We start from the raw sequence: 19,895 nt of genomic DNA, 5'->3' as shown, positions 1-19,895 counted from the left end.
GCTGCAGATGGTGAATGCAGCCAAGAAATTAAAAGATGCTTGCTCCTTGGAAGAAAAGTTATGACAAACCTAGACAGCAGATTAAAAAGCAGAGACATTACTTTGCCAACAAAGGTCTGTCTAGTCAAAGCTTTGGTTTTTCCAGTAGTCATGTATGGATGTGAGAGTTGGACTATAAAGAATGCTGAGTGCTGAAGAATTGATGCTTTTGAATTGTGGTGTTGGAGAAGACTCTTGAGAGTTCTTGGACAGCAGGGAGATTCAACCAGCCCATCCTAAAGGAAATCAGTCCTGAATATTCGTTGCAAGAACTGATGCTGAAGCTGAAACTCCAATACTTTGGCCACCTGATACAAAGAACTGACTCACCAGAAAAGACCCTGATGCTGGGAGAGATTGAAGGTGGGAGGAGAATGGGACGACAGAGGATGAGATGGTTGGATGGCATCACCAGCTCAATGGACATAATTTTGAGCCAGCTCTGGAATTTGGTGATGGACAGGGAGGCCTGGCATGCTGCAGTCCATGGGATCACAAAGAGTCAGACATGACTGAGCAACTGAACTGAACTGCACTGCACTACCAGGGAAGTCCCTGGAACATTTTTATTACCACCAAACCCTTTGGCTATTACCCTCCTATTTCCGCCATCCCTGTATTTGTTTTAGTCACTAAGTTGTGTCTGACTCTTTGTGAGCCCATGGTCTATATCCCTGCAGGCTCCTTTGTCCATGAGATTTTCCCAGGCAAGGTTACTAGAGTGGGTTGCCATTTCCTTCTCCAGATAGTCTTCTCCACCAAGGAATCAAGCCCTTGTCTCCTGCATTGGCAGGTGAATTCTTTACCAGAGTCACCAGGGAAGCCCCATTCCCCATCCTGCTGCTGCTACTGCTGCTAAGTCGCTTCTGTCGTGTCCGACTCTATGTGACCCCATAGACGGCAGCCCACCAGGCTCCCCCGTCCCTGGGATTCTCCAGGCAAGAACACTGGAGTGGGTTGCCATTTCCTTCTCCAACGCATGAAAGTGAAAAGTGAAAGTGAAGTCGCTCAGTCGTCTCCAACTCTTAGCGACCCCATGGACTGCAGCCCACCAGGCTCCTCCGTCCATGGGTTTTTCCAGGCAAGAATAATGCAGTGGGGTGCCATTGCCTTCTCCGATTCCCCATCCTAGGCAATCTCTAATTTACCTTCTGTTTCTGTAGATTTACCTATACTGTAAATGGAATCGTACAGTATGTGGCCTTTATGGGTGGCTTCTTTCATTTAGCATCATGTTTTTAATGTCCATCCAGATTGTAACGTGATTCAGTAGTTCATTTTTTGTATGCTGTTATCCTGTTGCATGGTATACCGTATATTGTTTGTACATTCATCAGTTCATGGACTTTTGAGTTGTTTCCACTTTTTACCTGTGCATGCACAGTGCTGCACTGAGCATTCATGGACAGGTTTTCATGTAGACATATGTTTTCATTTCTGTTGGGTGTATACTTAGGAACGGAATTGCTGAGATATGTGGTTACTCTGTATTTAAGTTTTTGAGGAATGGCCAAGCTTCCAAAGCAGTTGTACAGTTTACATTTCCACTGGCAGTGTTTGATGGCTTCAGTTTTTCCACATTCTTGTTAACAACACTTGTTATTATCTGACTTTTTGACTATAAACTTCCTAATGTGTGTGAAGTGCTATCTCGGTATGGTTTTGATTTGTATTTCTCTGATGACTGATGACGTTGAGCATCTTTCCATTTGCTTATTGGGCACCTGTATATCGTCTTTAAAGAAATGTCTTTTCAGCTTGCCTATTTTTTAATTGGATTGTATAAAACTTTTTTAAATTAATAAGTTGTAAATGTTCTTTATATATTCTAGATACAAGTTTCTTATCCAGTATATGATTTGCAGATATTTTCTCCCATTCTGTAGTTATCTTTTCACTTGCTTGATAGTGTCCTTTGAAGCACAATTTTTTTTGATCTTGATGAAGGTCAGCGCTTTCTTTTTTGCCACTTTATTTTTTAATTGAAGGATGCTTGCTTACAGACTTTTGTTGTTTTCTGTCAGACATCAACAAGAATCATCCAGAGGTACACCCATGTCGCCTCCCTCCCGAGCCTCCCTCCCGACTCCCTTCCCACCCCGCCCCTCTGGGTTGTCGCAGAGCCCCTGTTTGAGTTCCCTGGACATACAGCAGATTCCCAGTGGCCGTCTGTTTTTACGTATGGCAGCGTGAGTTTCCATGGTACTCTCCACACATCTCACCCCCTCCTCCCTTCTCCTGCCCGTGCCCATAGTCTGTTCTCCATGACTGTTTCTCCACTGCTGCCCTGCAGATACGTTTACCAGCACTCTCTCTCTAGATTGCCATAGATGAGTCAGCTGCAGTCCATGGGGTTGCATGAGTCGGACACGACTGAGTGACTGAGCCCGGCGTACGATGTTTATCTTTCTCGTTCTGACTCACTTCACTCTGTATGTAGACTCTGGGTTCGTCCACCTCATCAGAACTGACTCAGACGTGTTCCTTTTTATGGCTGTAATGTTTCATTGTGTACATGTACCACAGCTTCTTTATCCACTCGTGTGTCAGTGGACATCTGGGTTGCTTCCACATTTTAGCTGTTGTAAATAGTGCTATAATGAAAATTGGGGTACATGTGTCTTTTGCAATTTTGGTTTCCTCAGGGTGTATGCCTAGGAGTGGATTTGCTGGGTCAAATGGTGGTTTTATTCCTAGTTTTTTAAGGAATCTCCGTACCATCTTCCATAGTGGCTGTATCAGTTTATATTCCCACCAGCAATTCCACACCCTCTCTAGCACTTATTGTTTGTAGACTTTCTGATGATGGCCATTCTGACCAGTGTGAGGCGGTATCTCATTGTGCTTTTAATTTGCATTTCTCTAATAATGAGTGATGTTGAGCATCTTTTCATGTGTTTGTTAGCCATCTGTATGTCTTCTTTGGAGAAATGTCTGTTCAGGTCTTTTTCCCACTTTTTGATTGGATTGTTTTTCTCATATTGAGTTGTATGAGCTGCTTGTATATTTTGGAAATTAATTCTTTGTCAGTTGTTTCTTTTGCTAGGTTGTCTTCTCACCTTGTTGGTTGTTTTCTTTGCTGTGCAAAAAGCTTTTAAGTTTAATTAGGTCCCACTTGTTTATTTTTGTTTTTATTTCCATTACTTTAGGAGGTGGGTCATAGAAGATCTTGCTTTGGTTTATGTCATTGAGTGTTCTGCCTATGTTTTCCTCTAAGTGTTTTATAATTTTTGGTCTACATTTAGGTCTTTAATTCGCTTTGAGTTTATCTTTGTGTATGGTATTATGAAGTGTTCTGATTTCATTCTTTTGCATGTAGCTGTCCAGTTTTCCCTGCATCACTTAGTGAAGAGACTATCTTTGCCGTATTGTATATTCTTTCCTCTTTTGTCAAAAATAAGTTTCCTATAGGTGCATGGGTTGAAGGTCAGCATTTTTGTTTCTTGTGCTCTTGGTGTCATGTATAAAACTCCAAATCCAAAGTCATCAAGATTTACCTACATTTTTCTTTCAAAACTTTTATAACTTTTGCTTTTTATATTGATCCATTTTTAGTTAATTTTTGTATATGGTATAAGGCGGAGAGGGAGGTGGAAATCATAGGCTTTTAACCTCAAAAATCAAACCAAAGGTAAAATGTCTGAAAATACTAATCAATAAATACACAAATAAGTGGCAGGAGACACATGAAACAAGACTGCCAAATTGTTAATAATTGTTAAGACAGAGTGATGAGTGTGACTGGCCTACATGTTTAAAATCACTTTGTGTCCATACATAGAAAGTTAAATGGTTTGCTCTCGTTTGGTTATTATTACCCTATTGGCCGTCATTTCTTAAAATTTCTCCTTATGTATGCCCTTTTCTATTGCTTTTTTGTTTCTTTATTTTGCATTTATATATTTATTTATCTAACTGCTAAAATTGACCAATTTTGAACTTGCTGTGTTTCTCTGTAGATGTGGGTTTGTAAGGCTAATAAACATTTTCAGTTAATTTTGCCTTTAAAATATAATAAATTATGGCTTTATATTTATTTGTACTTATTTTAATAGCATTTGAAAACTAGCAAAAGAGATCAATGTTTAGAAAAGTAGAGCTATAAGATATATTTTGTTATCTTTCTAATTGAATTTTGCTTTATTCCAGAAAATTTAGAAAATATAGCTAAAGGAAAAACTAGCAGACTTTAAAATAATTCAAAATTGTGCCACTCAGAAATTAATTATAAGCATCTAATTTCTAAAATAAAAGTAATACTTACATATGGCAGGGGAAAAACCCTGAAACTTTTATTGAGAGGCATAAAATGAAAGCTTATTTATCTCCCAGCTGACCACCACTACCCCATCTCACTAGGGCTTTTCTCCTCAGGTAACCACAAATAGATAGTTGCCCAGGTATCCTTTGTTAGTTGTTATTTGACAATCTTTTGTTGTTTGTTTGTATTCATGGCAGGGTAAAATTTATACCTATTTTTTTTTTTTTTTTCCACTTTGAGATATGTCAGGATGAGAATTTAAAGGTCATATTCTACTATAAATACTGTTAACATTTTGTTATATTTCTTTACATCGGTGTTGCTAGTGCATGATCATGAAGGACAAAGATGAGCCTTGCTTGTACAACTCAAAATTCCAAACTGGAACATTTTAGTGTTTTAATATTTAGTATGCATTTTTGGAGAAGGAAATGGCAACGCACTCCAGTATTCTTGCCTGGAGAATCCCATGGACGGAGGAGCCTGGTGGGCTACAGTCCACGGGGTCGCAAAGAGTCAGGACTGAGCAACTTCACTATCACTATGCATTTTATATGGTTATTTAAATCCAGACTTTAAATCCGACTTAAAAACATTCTAGATAGTATGACAAAAGATTTTTTAGATTTGTGAACTTATTTTAATTCTGTTAGAATATGAAAATTGTGTCATTTTTTTGAAATACATTTACTCTTCATTTCAAATGATTAGACAGAAGCTATTTGGTGGCTCAGACGGTAAAGCGTCTGCCCACAATGCAGGAGACCTGGGTTCAATCCCTGGATCGGGAAGATCTGATCCCCTGGAGAAGGAAATGGCAACCCACTCCAGTACTCTTGCCTAGAAAACCCCATGGATGGAGGAGCCTGGTGGGCTACAGTCCATGGGGTCGCAAAGAGTTGGACACAACTGAGCGACTTCAGTATGCTCTAGTATGATTTTTAAATTCCTTCCCAGTAACGTAGTTCTAGAAGTAAGTCATCAAGCCAGGGGGAGAAAACTACTTTCTTTCTTTTTTTTTTTTTTTTGAAAACTACTTTTAATAGGTATGGGACTGTGAACATTTTTTCCTTCGTTCCTAAGATAATGTGTATATAGGAATATTAGTGTTTTCTTGGACTGCACTTTTCTTTCACATTACAAGTTTGATTAACGAGAACTAGGGGAGATTGCACCATCATGACTAACTGAATTTCGATTATCTGAGGAATAATCAGTAGAACTTTGTGTTCTTTATTGTCGAAAATCTTCCTGATCTCTGTCAGTACCTTTTCTTGCTTTAATAAATACTTATTTGTTTCCATTGCTTGTCACTGCAAGAACCATATCTAAATTATATATCCAAGTCCCTCACACAGAGATCAGATGTAAAATTAAGTGCATGATAAATACTTTTTAAAGATTTTGTTGTTGAAAATAACTTAATCTTTCTTTCTTTGGGATTTAGCATGCAATATTCTGACTCCTTTCCCAGTAAACTGAGCTTTTACCATTACATTGTTTCAGGTACATGTGTAAAAGTTTGGATAACATGTATCAAAAAAAAAAAAAAAAAGACAATAGAGCCATAGAAGGCCCCAAATAGCCAATAATATGGCACTGGCCCTAAGACAGCCACTTAGATCCATGGAACAGAATAGAGTCCAGAAATAAACCTACTCTCATATGGTGCATTAATCTGTGACAAAGGAGACAAAAATGTACAATGCAGAAAAGATAGTCTCCCATAAATGTTTTTGGGAAAACTTCTTTTCATGCAGAAGAATGAAACTGGAACACTTTGTTGTACCATATTCAGAAATAAACTCAAAATGGGTTAGACTTGAATGTAAGATCTTAAATCATGAAACTCCTAGAAGAAACATAGACAGTCACCTCATTTACTTTGGTCTTAGCAGTATTTTTTTGAATATGTCTCTTCAGCAGCATAGATGGACCTGGAAGGTGTTGATGCTAACTGAAATAAGTCAAACAGAGAAAACACCAAATGATTTCACTCACATGTGGAATCCAAAAAACAAAACAAATGGACTCATAGATATAGAGAACAAACTGGTAGTTGCCAAGGGGAAGACAGGTCAGGGAAGACAGACAAAATAAGTGAAAAAGATTAGGAGATAACAACTTTATTGGTTATAGACAATGTATAGTTATTATGATGATCACTCCATAGTGTGTAAAAATATCACATCACTATATTATGTACCTGAAACAAATATATTATTAATTATAGCTTAAGTAAATAAGGCAAGCAATAAAGAAATGTTATTTTTATATTGTAAATACAATTGCTATAATGGAATGTTTCTTTAATTAAAATTTTAAGAATACTATGCTTTGATAAGTTGATTTGCTTTAGTCAAGTATAAAATTTAAGAGCATAAGACTCATATATCTATGACTAAAGTATTTTTCTTTCTTTCCTTTCTCCCTGGCTAGTTACATATGCTTTTTAAAGTATGCTTTATATTTACATCATTTCTTTGTTTCTTGTGGTCACTTGCTAGAGAGAAAGTTAATTCTCTGAAATATTTTTGGTTTATTTATAGATTGGTCAAAGAAAAAATGATGTATGAAAAAGAAGCAAAACAACAAGAAGAAAAGATTGAAAAAATGAAAGCCGAAGATGGTGAAAATTATGCTATTAAAAAACAGGTAAAATTATTATTTAAGATATAATTTTACCTTAAGACTTAAGTCTATAGTTCCTCTCTAATCTCATACCATCCTATAACTTTAAGTACCATCTTTTGACCATTCATTTATTTACACAGCAGATGTTTATTAAACCCCTGCTACTTGCCAAATGCTGTTTCGGGCACTCTTTTAGATGTGGCATTAAAATAAGAAAACAAACAAACCCAGAATTCCTGCTTACTTGGCATTCATTCTCGTGCCAGTGTCTCTGAGTCCGATAGAAACATTCCAGATGCATGCATTCAACTGATCACCTCTTGACATATCCTATCCCTTGTGTGTTCAAGCTAAGAATCTTGGTCTTCCCTCAACCCAGCTCCAAAGAAGCTATTCTTGCTCTTGTTTCCCCCCTCTCAATGAATGGTACCTCCGCTTACTCAGATACCCAGACCAAAACTTACAGGTCTCCTCTTGGTCACCAAGTCCTCTTTCTTTCTCCCTTCATTTCTTTCTCTGCTGCCCATCTCCGGACCCAGCCCACTACCCCTTCTTGCCTTACTACTGCAGAAGCCTCCTTGTTGGTTCTGTCTCCTGATAACCCTACCTTCCTTTCATTCCGCAGCAGCCAGGTTGGTCTCTTTAGAATGTATATCATGTTACTTATTCCATTACCTAAAATCCAGTGTCTAATGAATTTAGAATAAAATCCAGATGACACTAGGTAAAAGGAGAATATGTAAGAGCTTATATAGATAATATATTAAGACTTGTTTTTTCAAATCAGCTTTATAAACTCACAGTGGTTTCTATCTCATACATTTTGTTATATAGAATGGTAATAATGCATCCTTAGCTCAGGCTTAACTAAGCAAAATTAATCGCTTAAAATGGAATTTTCTGTAGGTAGTTGCTTTCTGTGTTGCTAAAGGAAGGCACTGGCACCTGAAATGTCTTCTTTCTTCAGGCTATCCAAAAAGAGAACATTCTTATTTTCTTGACTTTCCAGGAGAGCCTGCCTTCCTTTGTGTGTGATACAGCAAGGGACATTTTTATGAGTGAGGATTTGTAAACAGGTGTGTAGGTATAGTTTGTCCCCCAATATGTTTTTTGTAAACTAACTGCTCTTCATAAGGATTTACATACATAATATAACTTTTTGATTTTTAAAATTATGTTCAATGCTTTTTTTATAACTTCTTCCATAAATATTCGTATCCCCTTTATACCTCTCTCACTAAGGTACTCTATTGTTTTCCCACATCTAGTGAGAAACTTCCAGACCAGAATACAGGAGTCAGTAGCCTTTCCCTTCTCCAGGGGATCTTCCTAACTCAGGGGTCAAACCCAGCTCTCCTATATTGCAGACGGATTCTTTACCAGCTGACCCACAAGGGAAGCCCAAGAGTACTGGAGTGGGTAGCCTATCCCTTCTCCAGCAGATCTTCCCGACCCAGGAGTTGAGCCAGGGTTTCCTGCATTGCAGGTGAATTCTTTACCTGCTGAGCTCTCAGGGAAGCCCATAAAAGGAAAAAATACTTGTTCAAAAACCCTTTCTACACTCAGCCATATTAAGATTCTTTTGTCACAGTGGTCCTGGATTATAACATGATTTCCTAGATTCATAGTCAGCCTAGTACTTAAATTTAAGAATACCATCCCATATCTAATTACAGAACAATAAAATTTTCATTTTTACTATTCTCAACCTGCAGTATATATAGTTGTCAGCTGCAGTTTTGTCTCAGAGTCTCATGAAACTGTCTTTACTTTAGCTCAGTCTACATGCTCTTCTCAATTCCTTTTCCTAGCTTACCTGTACTGTTTGTACAACCATTTATGTTTTTTCTTACATGCAAGGGGAGTTGCACTGCCAGAAGCACTGCTCTGTTACTAATTGCCTACTACTTTAAGGGCGGTCATTGTTGCTTGACATTTGCTGACGCCCCTCATAAAAAATAGCAAGAAAGCCAAATGCCAGGTTTTGTGGGTTCTCCACTATTTTCCCTGTATTTCCTCCTTTTCTGAGCTAAATGCCATCTGCAGTCACCTCTCACTATCTTGGCTTGTCTCTCCCTTGATTCCATTTGCTCTGGCTTTCCTGGACCTTCTGAACCAGCCCTGTTTTATGACATACACATACAGTGCTGTCCCTATCAAACTTCTTACCTGAAATTGATTACCTAAATTGTTCTCTCCTGGACTAGGCCTCATTTTGGTTCTTTTAAAGTAAACTAGGCAAAAGTTTCAGGGCCCTACCAAGCCAAAATACCAGTCAAAGAGTTATTCTGATGTCCTTTGTTTTCTGGCTGAAAAGTATAACACAATATTCAAAAGTTAACTGAATATTGATGTTAGCCTTCTGCTTAATGATATTCCTCTTTTCCTCCACCTTCTTCATTATACTTAATTTTTATGTGAACATAAGTTTTCATTTTTTGAGATAAATACCCAAATAAATGCTGGATAATGTTTGTACATTTTTTGCTTTAAAAGAAACTACCAAGATCTTTTCTGAGTGGCTGTGTTCGTATCATTTTATGTTTCTATCAGTCATCTTTGATGGTTTGACTTCTCCACATCCTCACCAGCATTTGGTGTTATCAGTATTTTTTTTTAATTTTGTTTGTTTATTTTTGGTTGTGCCAGGTCTTCATTGCTGCCCCATACTCCCTCTAGTTGCGGGAGGGTTCTCTTCCTTGCTGTGTGCGGGCTGCTCACTGTGGTGGCTTCTCTTGTGTGGAGCACAGGGCTTCTCGGCTTCTGTAGTTGCCGTATGCAGATTCTAAAGCGCTGGCACAGTAGGTGTGGTGCACCGCCTTTGTTGCTCCGTGGCATGCAAACTCCTCCTGGACCAGGATCAAACCTGTCTCCCCTGCATTGGCGGGCGGATTCTCAACCTCTGGACCACCAGGGGAGTCCTGGTGTTATCACTGGTGTTTTCACCATTTTAATTTTGACATTCTACATGATTAGTGTATAGTGACAGCTGATTTTGCTTTTAATTTGAATTTCCCTAATGGCTAATAATATTGAACTTCTCATTTGCTTATTGCCCATCTGTATCCTCTTCAGTGAAATGTCTATCCATGTTTTCTGCTTATTTTCTAATTAGATATTTTGTTTCTTTTAGTTTTGAGAATTTTTAATATTTTCTAGATAAATGCCTTTTGTTGGATATATGGTTTTCAGATATTTTCTTTTAGTCCTTATTTTGCCTTTTTACCCTCTTAGTACAATCTTTTATTGACCAACAGTCTTTAACTTTGAGAACATCTCCTTTACAGCTAATGTATCCTTTTGTGGATCATACTTTTGATGTCAAATCTAAGGCCTCTTTGGCTAGACTTTGGTCCTAAAGATTTTCTTGTTTTCTAAAAGTTGCGTGGTTTTTTATCTCTTACATTCACGGCTTCAGTTGAGTTTGAGTTAGTTTTTATCTAAGGTGTGCTTCGTCGCTCAGTCGTGCCCAACTCTTTGCAACCCTGTGGAGTGTAGTCCACCAGGCTTCTCTGTCCGTGGGAGTTCTCCAGGCAAGAATACTGGAGTGGACTGCCATGCCCTCCTTCACAGGGTCTTCCCAACCCAGGGACCAAACCCAGGTCTCCGGCATTGCAGGCAGATTCTTTACGGTCTGAGCCACCAGGGAAGCCCATGGAAGGTGTGAGGTTTAGTTAAAGATTCATGTTTTTGCCTGAGTGCCCAGTTCCAGCAGCATTTGTTGAAAAGGTTTTATCCTTCCTCCACGGAATGCTTTTGTTCCTTTGTCAGAAACCAGTGGGACTTGTTTGTGTGGATCTGTTTTCGGGTTCTCCTTCTGGTCTATTAATCTGTGTCTAACTCTACCAGTACCACACCGTCTTGAATACTGTAGCTATACAATGAACCTTAACATTGGGAAGAGTGAGCCCTCTCACTTGCTTCTTTTTCTCTCAGAATTGTTTTTCCTATTCTAATTTTTTTGCCTTTCCATAAAAATTTTAAAATAATGATCTCCATTAAACCTGGAGATCAACTTGGGAAGAATTAATGTCTTTACTCTGTTGAATCTTCCAGTCAGTGAACATGATAAGCCTCTCCATTTTATTTAGGTCTCATTTCTTTCTTAGAATTGGGTTGGCCAAAACGTTTATTTGGGTTTTTCCAAACGAACCTTTTGGTCAACCCAATATTTTGTAATTTTCAACATACAGACCCTATACATGTTTTGTTAGATTTAAACCTAAGTATTTCTTTTTTTTTTTTTAGGGTATTGGTATTGTTTTTAGTTTCAGTTACCAATGCTGTATTTGTTATTAGATATAAAAGTGCAGTCAGTTTTTTGTGTATTGATCTTAAAACCTGCAACTTTGACTTTGCTGACTTCACGTATTAGTTCTGGGAGTTTTGGGTGGATTCCTACTTTCTACATAACAGTCATGTCATTTGCAAATAAGGACAGTTTCATTTGGGGCTTTCCAGGGGGCACCAATGGTAAAGAACCTACCTGCCAATGCATGAGGTGTAAGAGACGTGGGTTCAATCCCTGGGTTGGGAAGATCCCCTGGAGGAGGAAATGGCAACCCACTCCAGTATTCTTGCTTGGAAAATCCCATGGACAGAGGAACCTGGTGGGCCATAATCCATGGAGTCACAAAGAGTCAGACATGACTGAGCAACTAACACTACACTACAGTTTCACTTCTTTTATATCTGTATGTCTTTTATTTATTTTTCTTGCCTTGTTGCTCTGGCTGGACCTTACAGTGCTATGTTGAATAGGAGTGGTGAGAGTGAACGTACTTATCTTGTTTTCGGTCTTAAGTGGATAGCATTTAGTTTTTTACCATTATATAAATGTTAGCTGTAGGGGTTTTGTAGATGGTCTTTTCAAGTTGAGGAAGTTCTTTGTTTATGGTTTTGCTGAGTATTTTTGTCATGAATAGGTATTGGGTTTTCTCAAATGCTTCTTTTGTGTCATTTGATAAGATCACATGAGTTTTCTTCTTTGGCTTGTTAATACTGTGAATTACATGGATTAACTTCTAAATATTGAACCAGCCTTGATTGTGTTGTATAATTCTCTTAATTGCTGGATTTGAATTGCTAGTATTTTATTGAGGATTTTTGCATCTAAGTTTATGGGAAATAATAGTCTGAAGTTTTTTTTTTTTTATTAAGTTGGGAAGTGTTCCCTCTTTTTTCTTGAAAGATTTGTATAAAATTGATGTTAAGTGTTTAAATATTTGAAAAAAATTGTTCAGTGAAAGCATCTAGGCTTGGAGAGCTCTTTTTCAATAACTTTTTAATTAAAAATTTGATTTATTTAATAATTACAGAACTGTTCAGTTTATCTGTTGAGTTTTTGTGGTTTATAGTTTTCAAGGAACTGGTCCGTGTCTTCTAAGTGTGAATTTATGAGCATTATGAACATTACTGAGCATTATGAACATTTGTGAGTATTATAAAATTACTTTTAGCGTTTTTTTTCTCTTTTTGTTGGTTGTGAGATCTGTACTGACATCCTCTATTTTGTTACTGATAGTGTCAATTTGTGCCTTTTTACTTGATAATTGTCAGTCTTAAGTAGACGTCTATACCAAAAATAAAGCTTTGTTTCATTGCTTTTTCCCCCTCTGCTCTCTTTCTGTTTTTCATTTTATTGATTTCGGTTCTTGTATTTGTTATTTCCTTTCTTCTGCTTGTATAGGTTTATCTTGCTCTTCTTTTTCTAGGTTCCTGAAGTAAAAATTTAGCTTTTTAATTGGAAATCTTTCCTCTTTACGAATCTAAGCATTTAGTGCTCTAAATTTCCCTCTCAGCATTGCGTTAGCTGAAAATCCCCAAAATTTTAATATGCTGTATTTTCATTTTTCTATGTATTTCTCTGTTTCCTTAGAGACTTCCTTGTTGTGACCCATTAGTTATTTAGAAGTATGTTGTTTAATTTGTAAATGTTTACAGGTTTTCCTGTCTTTCTGTTACGGTCTTCTAATTTTATTCCATTATAGTCAGACATATACTATGTTTTATTTCAGTACTTTTAAATTTGTTGAGGTTATTGTTCATTTTGTGTTTGTTCCTTTTGGTCCAGGATATAGTGTACTATAGAGAATGTTTCATAGGTGCTTGAAAAGAATTTGTATTTTTGTTTCATAGGTGTAGAGTGTTCTATAAATGTCAATTAGATCTTTTGATGGTGTTACTAGGTTCTTTTTTATCTTTGCTGATTTTTTTTTTCTCTAGTACTTCTATCATTTGATAAAACTGGAGTATTGGAATCCTCAGCTGTATTTGTGGATTTGTCTCTCCTTTTAGCTTTATTGTTTCTAGTTTCATGTGTTCATGTGTTCATACTGGTTTAGTATGTACACATTTAGGATCACTGTGTTTTCTTGATGGATTGATCATTTTATCATTATGTAATATCTCTCTGTGTCCCTCATAAATTTTTACTCTTAAGTCTATTTTATCCAATATGAATCCAATATGAATATAGTCACTCCTGTCTTTTTTTTTTTAATGTTTGCATGATTTATTTTTTTTCTATTCTTTTTTTAACCCATCTCTTTCCTTTGAAGTGAGTTTCTTGTAGACCTGTTTTTAGCTGGTAAATTTAGACCATTCATGTTTAAGTAATTATTGGTATGTCAGTGCTTAGAGCCCAGATTATTTTTGACTCATAGGATTCTTCTTCCATCCTTAACCATTCATCAATAACCACAAAACACAAGTCAGATAAACTTTTTCTTTCTTTCTGTCTGTCTGTCTCCTTCATGGCATGGTGACTGGGTCCAAGAGAAGTGTTTTCCAAAGTGTTCATTTCAAGAGATCCATGTAGAAGCTATAGGGCTTCTTAAGACGCAACTTCAGGTCTTCAGTTTCAGAACGCCCCTTCTGCCACATCCTGTTGGTTTCACAGTGCCAGACCAAATTCATTGTGGGAGGTACCTGCTCACGAGCAGGAGAACAAGGAGGTGACGCCATGGGCTCTGTCTAGGCTGCTGACTGCCGGTGCTACTAACGCACATGCTAGAGCTGAAGCCAGGGGCTGTAACGCACAGCCGGTTAACCAGCCAGTCACACTCGGACTCAGCTTTATCGTTTGTGAACTGAGGACATGGACTGGATGACATACCAGATGTGGTTATGTCCTTTCTAACTCTATGATTCTGTTTCTTAGATATCTTTTTTCCCAACTTTATTGAGGTGAAATTAAAATTGTATATATTTAAGGTGGGTAGCTTGATGGTTTGATGTACACATACCTTGTGAAATATCCACCATATTCACGCTACTTAACGTATCCATCACCTCATATAGTTACTGTTTGGTTTTTTTCTTCATCAGATAGATTTCTTATTTATTATCACATTACCATTTTAGCACCATATAAAAGAAGGGACTTAACCATCATTCCAGTAATCTCTGAACTACTCTTAGAGCTCAATTTGACAAACTAATGCATTTACCATTGGTTCTAGAAGCAGCCAGTATCTAACATTAGACTGTCTATAGATTATTATAGGTATAACCAGCCCTGCAGAATGATCTGGATCACTAAGGGAGCTAGAAACCATTGGCTAGGTTATTTCACACACTCTTCTTTTTGAAGAGTTAAAAATCTGCTAATAGGTTTTTCCTTTTCAATGTATATATGTTTGATTCTGAAAGAAACTGATCATATTTTGGTTCAGTGGTTTATTCACTGTTGCAATGAGTCTTGCTGTGCTTTCCCCAGGATCCTTAGTTAACCTCAGTCTTGCCATCATCAGCACTAAAATAAATTGCCAATTTATCCAGATATTTTAAACAGAGGCACCATTCATTTGAATGACTACTTCCACGAAGAACGCTTTGAATGATAATACTTTTTTCATTTATTCAGGTGTTTTGAGGGGTGCCTTTACTGTATAATCATACCTTATATACTGTGTTTTTAAATTATTCCTGACAATTATAATCTGGTGTCAGAAGGTAAAGTATATGATTGTGGCCTTGATAAAGATGTGGTCTATGGATCGCAAACCATATTGATCACTGTACTGTGTGAAGTACAGTGAGGCAGTGTTAAGTGTTTATGTTCATGTCTATTCTCCCACATGGATTGGAGGATGAGACCGTCTCTTTCATATTTATATCCCCTATACCTGACATCCTGCAACTATATAGTAAGCTTATTGTATGAAATGAGGCTGATAGATGAGAGAGACTGAGCTTTGGCCCTTCTTAAGTCAGAATCCTATGTGATTAATTGAGGGATATAGAAAAGAAATTAATAGAAGGTACTTTGGACAGCATTGCTTAAAGTTCATTTCAGTGACAGTACTAAAGCTTACCAAACAAATTTTACAAGTATACATTTTGGCTTATCATGTGTTTGACCCAATTCTTTAAATTTATTTCATCTTGTTTAATTCCTATAAACTGGGGGGGGGGGGGGGGGGGTCCATAGGGGAGGAAATATGAATTCCTTACCCAATTAAATGTCCCTGTCACTGTCTTTTCACATGTATTCAGACTAACCAGACACACAAAAATAAATTGTTAGTGGCTTAGTCGTGTCCAACTCTTTGCCAACCCCATGGACCAGACTCCTCTGTTCATGGAATTCTCCAGGCAAGAATACTGGAGTAGGTAGCCATTTCCTTCTCCAGGGTGTCTTCCCAACTTAGGGTCGAATCTAGGTCCCCTGCATTGTAGGCAGATTATTTACTGTTTGAGCCAGCAGGGAAGTCCTTAAAAGTAGATTAATGGTGATGATTGAATTGCCATGGCATGGTATGAATAGCCATAAAATAAAGTCATGATCCTGTATTTGAAAGTTTCAACATGTGCCTTATTAGGAAAAGAATTACAAGTTCAGCAAGAGATTTCACCTAAGAAAAGAGAAGTGGATAGAGAGCATTGTTGTATATTATAATTTTTATTTTTATTTATATTGTGAACAGTGATAAAACTTTTGGGAAAAGAAAGAAGGTAGTGGGATTCATTAGTTTCTATTAGACTGTAATATGATTATGGTTACCATTAAATTATGTCATTTGTTTTTAATGTGAGTTAGATAGTAAAGCTTCCAGGTTAAAGTTCAAGATTTTGTAGCCATTTAACCAAAGGTATTTGACCGAACATTACTTTTTGGAAATAAATGTTTCATTGATCTCTGTCTCTTTCTGAGACTAGTTTAAGGAGATAAAGCTTCATATTTCCTTGGGAAAAAGACTTATTTGAGGTTCAATATCTGACACTAATATATTTACTCTCTTACTGATTGGGTTTCCCATTCATCCATTTGATTTTTTTTTCTTCTTTTTATGATTTGATATATTATAGTCCAGCTTCAAATGGTGAATTTTAAGTCGAGAAATATCCTCCAAAATAAAGATTCCTGTGTTTAATTCTGTAGTGTCTGTCTTCGGAAGAAATAGACAGAAGTAGAAGTTCAGATTCAGAGGGGCGCCTGGTTGGTAATTTGGATCAAACTGCATGGGGAGAATAATCTCTCCCCTAAAATGAAGCACAGGGATAAGTAATAACTTTTTATGCATGATAAGCATCAGAAATATGAACCTGCTGGTCTTTGCTTTTCATTTTTCCTCACCTCTGTCTTTCAGTGAGAACCTCCTGCAGTGTGCACACGATGTGATCAATAACTCAATAACTTTTTTCATGCAGTAATTATCTCCATGTGATATTATCTGAGCACTGTTTTTCTTTATTACTCAAAAGATGCAGGAGATATTTATATAACCAGCTGATCCCATTTTGGATAACGGTGCTTTGTGACAGCAGGAGAAGCAGTTTATTTTAAATAACCTTTTTAAATAAATGCTATATGAAAAGCTTTCAGAGTTAATTTTTACTTAGCATGGGAAGGTGATTACCAAAAAGGTTTAGATCGAAAACTTATACTTTGTATATTTTACAGTTTGATAATCATTCTTTCTAACTATTAATAAACACACTTAAAATATTGAACCATCTAACATAGCCATAATTTTTTTCTGATTCCTCTAAATCATTTTGTATATTTTCACAGGTGTGAGCTAAATGTGTAAGTTCTGCCACCTCTGCGTGTCTCACAGGTCGTCTCGTTACAGGCCGAGATCCTGCAGGAGTCCCGGATGATGATTCCAGACTGCCGACGCAGGTTGGAAGCTGCGCACGCTGACCTTCTGCAGTTATTAGTAAGTGCTGCTTATCTGTCTTAGGTTTCAGTGTTTCTTCAGTCTTAATACATCAAAGGCCAAAATTTTAAATCTTTGACACTGAAAGCTAGTTTTTGACATTTTGTTTACTTGCTCAGTGTACCAGCTTGTTTTTAAATAATTAATGGAGTTTAAGTGGTGTTTAAGTTATGCCTCCAGTAGAAGCACTGTGTCAGCATGTTCACTCTGTTCACTTAAACTGAGCTGAAATATATCTGAGTTATCATGGTAGGTATGCATAGTACTAATATTGTCCAGCAGTATCTTGAATGATTCGATTTTCACACATAAAGATCTTTTTTAATACATTAAATGTGAGTAAGTATTCTGGTTGATGTTTTAAAAGATCCAGATGTTTCAAATGAATTCAGGCTGTTTTACAAAGGATTTGGAATTTTTCCCGATTCAAACCTAAAACAATTTGAGAGAGGAAAGAAAACCCTGTACAGTAATATATAGGCAGTCCTTTCATATTAACTTGGAGCTGGTAGCACTCTTTATCATACTTGCTAGTATAAATGTCTTGTGATATAGTGGCAGGATCATTTTAAAAAGGGATTCTAAGAAAAACTGAGAAGTTATCGTCTTTCTTTTTTTTTAATTTCTTAAAAACAATAAAAGCAGAATACTGTATACAAGCCAATTGTTATTGCTATTTGATGATAATTTGATGAATTCTGTCATTTCCTTTATTAATCTTTAGTTTCTAGTTCTTGAGCTAATATTAATTACCAGCTACATAGCTGTCTCCTGTTCATAGTTCTTTCCTGTAGATCAAACATAGTGAGGCTTTTTCAGGTTGATCATATGTATATATTCTTGGAAAGAGAATGAGATATGTTTTCCCACCAAAATAACATCAGGACTAAGTCTGTAGAAAAAACAAAATAGAGAAATACTCACATTTTACTTTATTTTTGAAACAGAACTCATATTTATCTGTAGGAACCTTTTCAAGGCAGGATAACTCTTTAAAGCCAAAATGAAGCTAAGTTTTTAAAATAAAAGAGATGAAATAAAAGATAAATGAAAGCAGGAAATAATTACTCTATTAAAATATTACCCGGAACAGAAGCATCATTTGTATTTCCTGACAATTGAAATGCTTTTTTCTCTCATGAATGTAGTAACCAAGAAAGTAATAAAAACTGTTTAAAAAATAATAGTGTCTTTGGATGATGTATTTGTGTGTGAGGATATATTCAGCAATGTCTGTACCCTCAAAGAGCTCATATGTTCTAACAGAGAACAAAGGCATGTTCAAGTATAATAGAGAATTTAGAAGTTTAAGAAATTCTTACCTGTAGTCTGAATTAAGCAAATCCTCAGTCTTTTTTCCTTTAAAATTTCACATTAAATACATGTACACACACTTTATTTCCTCTTCCCTCTAGCTGTTTGTATATATTAATCTTTTATTGCCTGACCTGAATTGCTGACCATAGCTTTGTTTACTAAAAAATCAAATAAAATTTCCTATGCTCTGTACTCAGTAACTTACATTATTTCATTTATCTGTTACTATTAAATAATAGTTTTGTGTATGATATACCAAGGAAGAACTCAGTCTTTAAATGTCAGAAAATGAAAGCTGTTGTTTCCTTGTAGTAGGGTATATAATACTCATCAATAAGAAGACAGTTCAGTTTTCTGATTCAAAGACTGTACTTAACTCTAGTGTGACACCTGTAGCCTTCTTTGTCATTGTGAGTAGCTGTAGGATTATTTCGGTCTGAGTGTCATCATATATGTAATGCATTAGCAAATAATTTTTTATTGTTAGTGCATTAATAATAACCCCATTTTATTGTGTTAATAAAGTGAGAATGCAATGTTTTAATTATTTTCCTGAGATTTTACTTAATGTAAGTGGCTTTAGATTACCATGTTTTTTTCTTATTATATAAGAATATATGATATTGTATATTATGTATAAGAATATATAAAAAAATTCTTTTGTTTTAATTTTTGAGCTGCTTATCTTGATAGTTTGTAATATCTGAGTAATAAGTACTGAAGTTCAAGAAGAATAAACCTAATTTTTATTACATTTATTTTCAGGAGAGTGAAAAAGACTTGGAAGAAGCTGAGGAATATAAGGAGGCACGTTTAGTACTGGATTCAGTGAAGTTAGAAGCCTGAAGTTTTCTGTACAGGGTATTTTTTGCATTAAATCCTGGGATCCATTCCACAATTCATTATTTTTGACCACTGCTATGTGTTCAAGTAGTATGAGAATGTGATTCTTTTTATGCAGTGCATATATTTTTCTTTGCCTAATTTAATGTGTCAAATAAATGAGTTCATCTAATAAAATTGCTTCTTTCATACTTTACAGAGTATTTTAATTAACCTTTTAGCATTAAGTCATAGCCGTTTTTGACAGAGAATTAAAATCTGTTAGGTTCTATTTAAAGTCTAGATGTTTTGCTGCTTAAGTGTGAATTAAATTAAAAACAGGATCATTTTTTTCTAAGATAGATATCCGAATTTTGAGTATTTTATTCTGAGTAGCATACAACTCCCAGATAAGAAAGTAAGAACCCGGGACTTCGCTGGCAGTCCAGCGGTTCAGACTCCATGCTCCCCAGGCAAGGGGTGAGGGTTTGATTCACAGTTGGGAAACTAAGATCATCCCCATACCACGTGGCATGGCCAAAAGATTTTAAAAAAAGGAAAAGTAAGAACTTCTCTATGGATACAGCCTCACATATTTATTTCTTCACAGTCAAAGTCCAACATTTCCATTACTAATGGGAAACATTTAAATCTTT

The 19,895-nt window shown here is 36.3% G+C and overlaps 1 protein-coding gene across 1 annotated transcript in view; it reads left to right on the top strand.

Moving 5' to 3' along the window:
* The window catches only part of TBCA (tubulin folding cofactor A), a 77,306-nt gene extending 57,869 nt beyond the window's left edge, over positions 1 to 19,437 (top strand). The window contains exons 2-4 of the mRNA XM_065941542.1: positions 6,850 to 6,955; positions 17,014 to 17,100; positions 19,183 to 19,437. Of these exons, the coding sequence (XP_065797614.1) occupies positions 6,850 to 6,955; positions 17,014 to 17,100; positions 19,183 to 19,263 (274 nt within the window). The 3' untranslated portion in view covers positions 19,264 to 19,437. The remainder of the gene's footprint in view (positions 1 to 6,849; positions 6,956 to 17,013; positions 17,101 to 19,182) is intronic.
* Positions 19,438 to 19,895: the final 458 nt, after the last annotated feature.

This window comes from Muntiacus reevesi, chromosome 7 (assembly GCF_963930625.1).
Source record: "Muntiacus reevesi chromosome 7, mMunRee1.1, whole genome shotgun sequence".
Classification (NCBI taxonomy): Eukaryota; Metazoa; Chordata; class Mammalia; order Artiodactyla; family Cervidae; genus Muntiacus; species Muntiacus reevesi.
The sequence above is the reverse complement of the archived record's forward strand: the minus strand, read 5'-3'. Positions and strand labels throughout refer to the sequence as shown.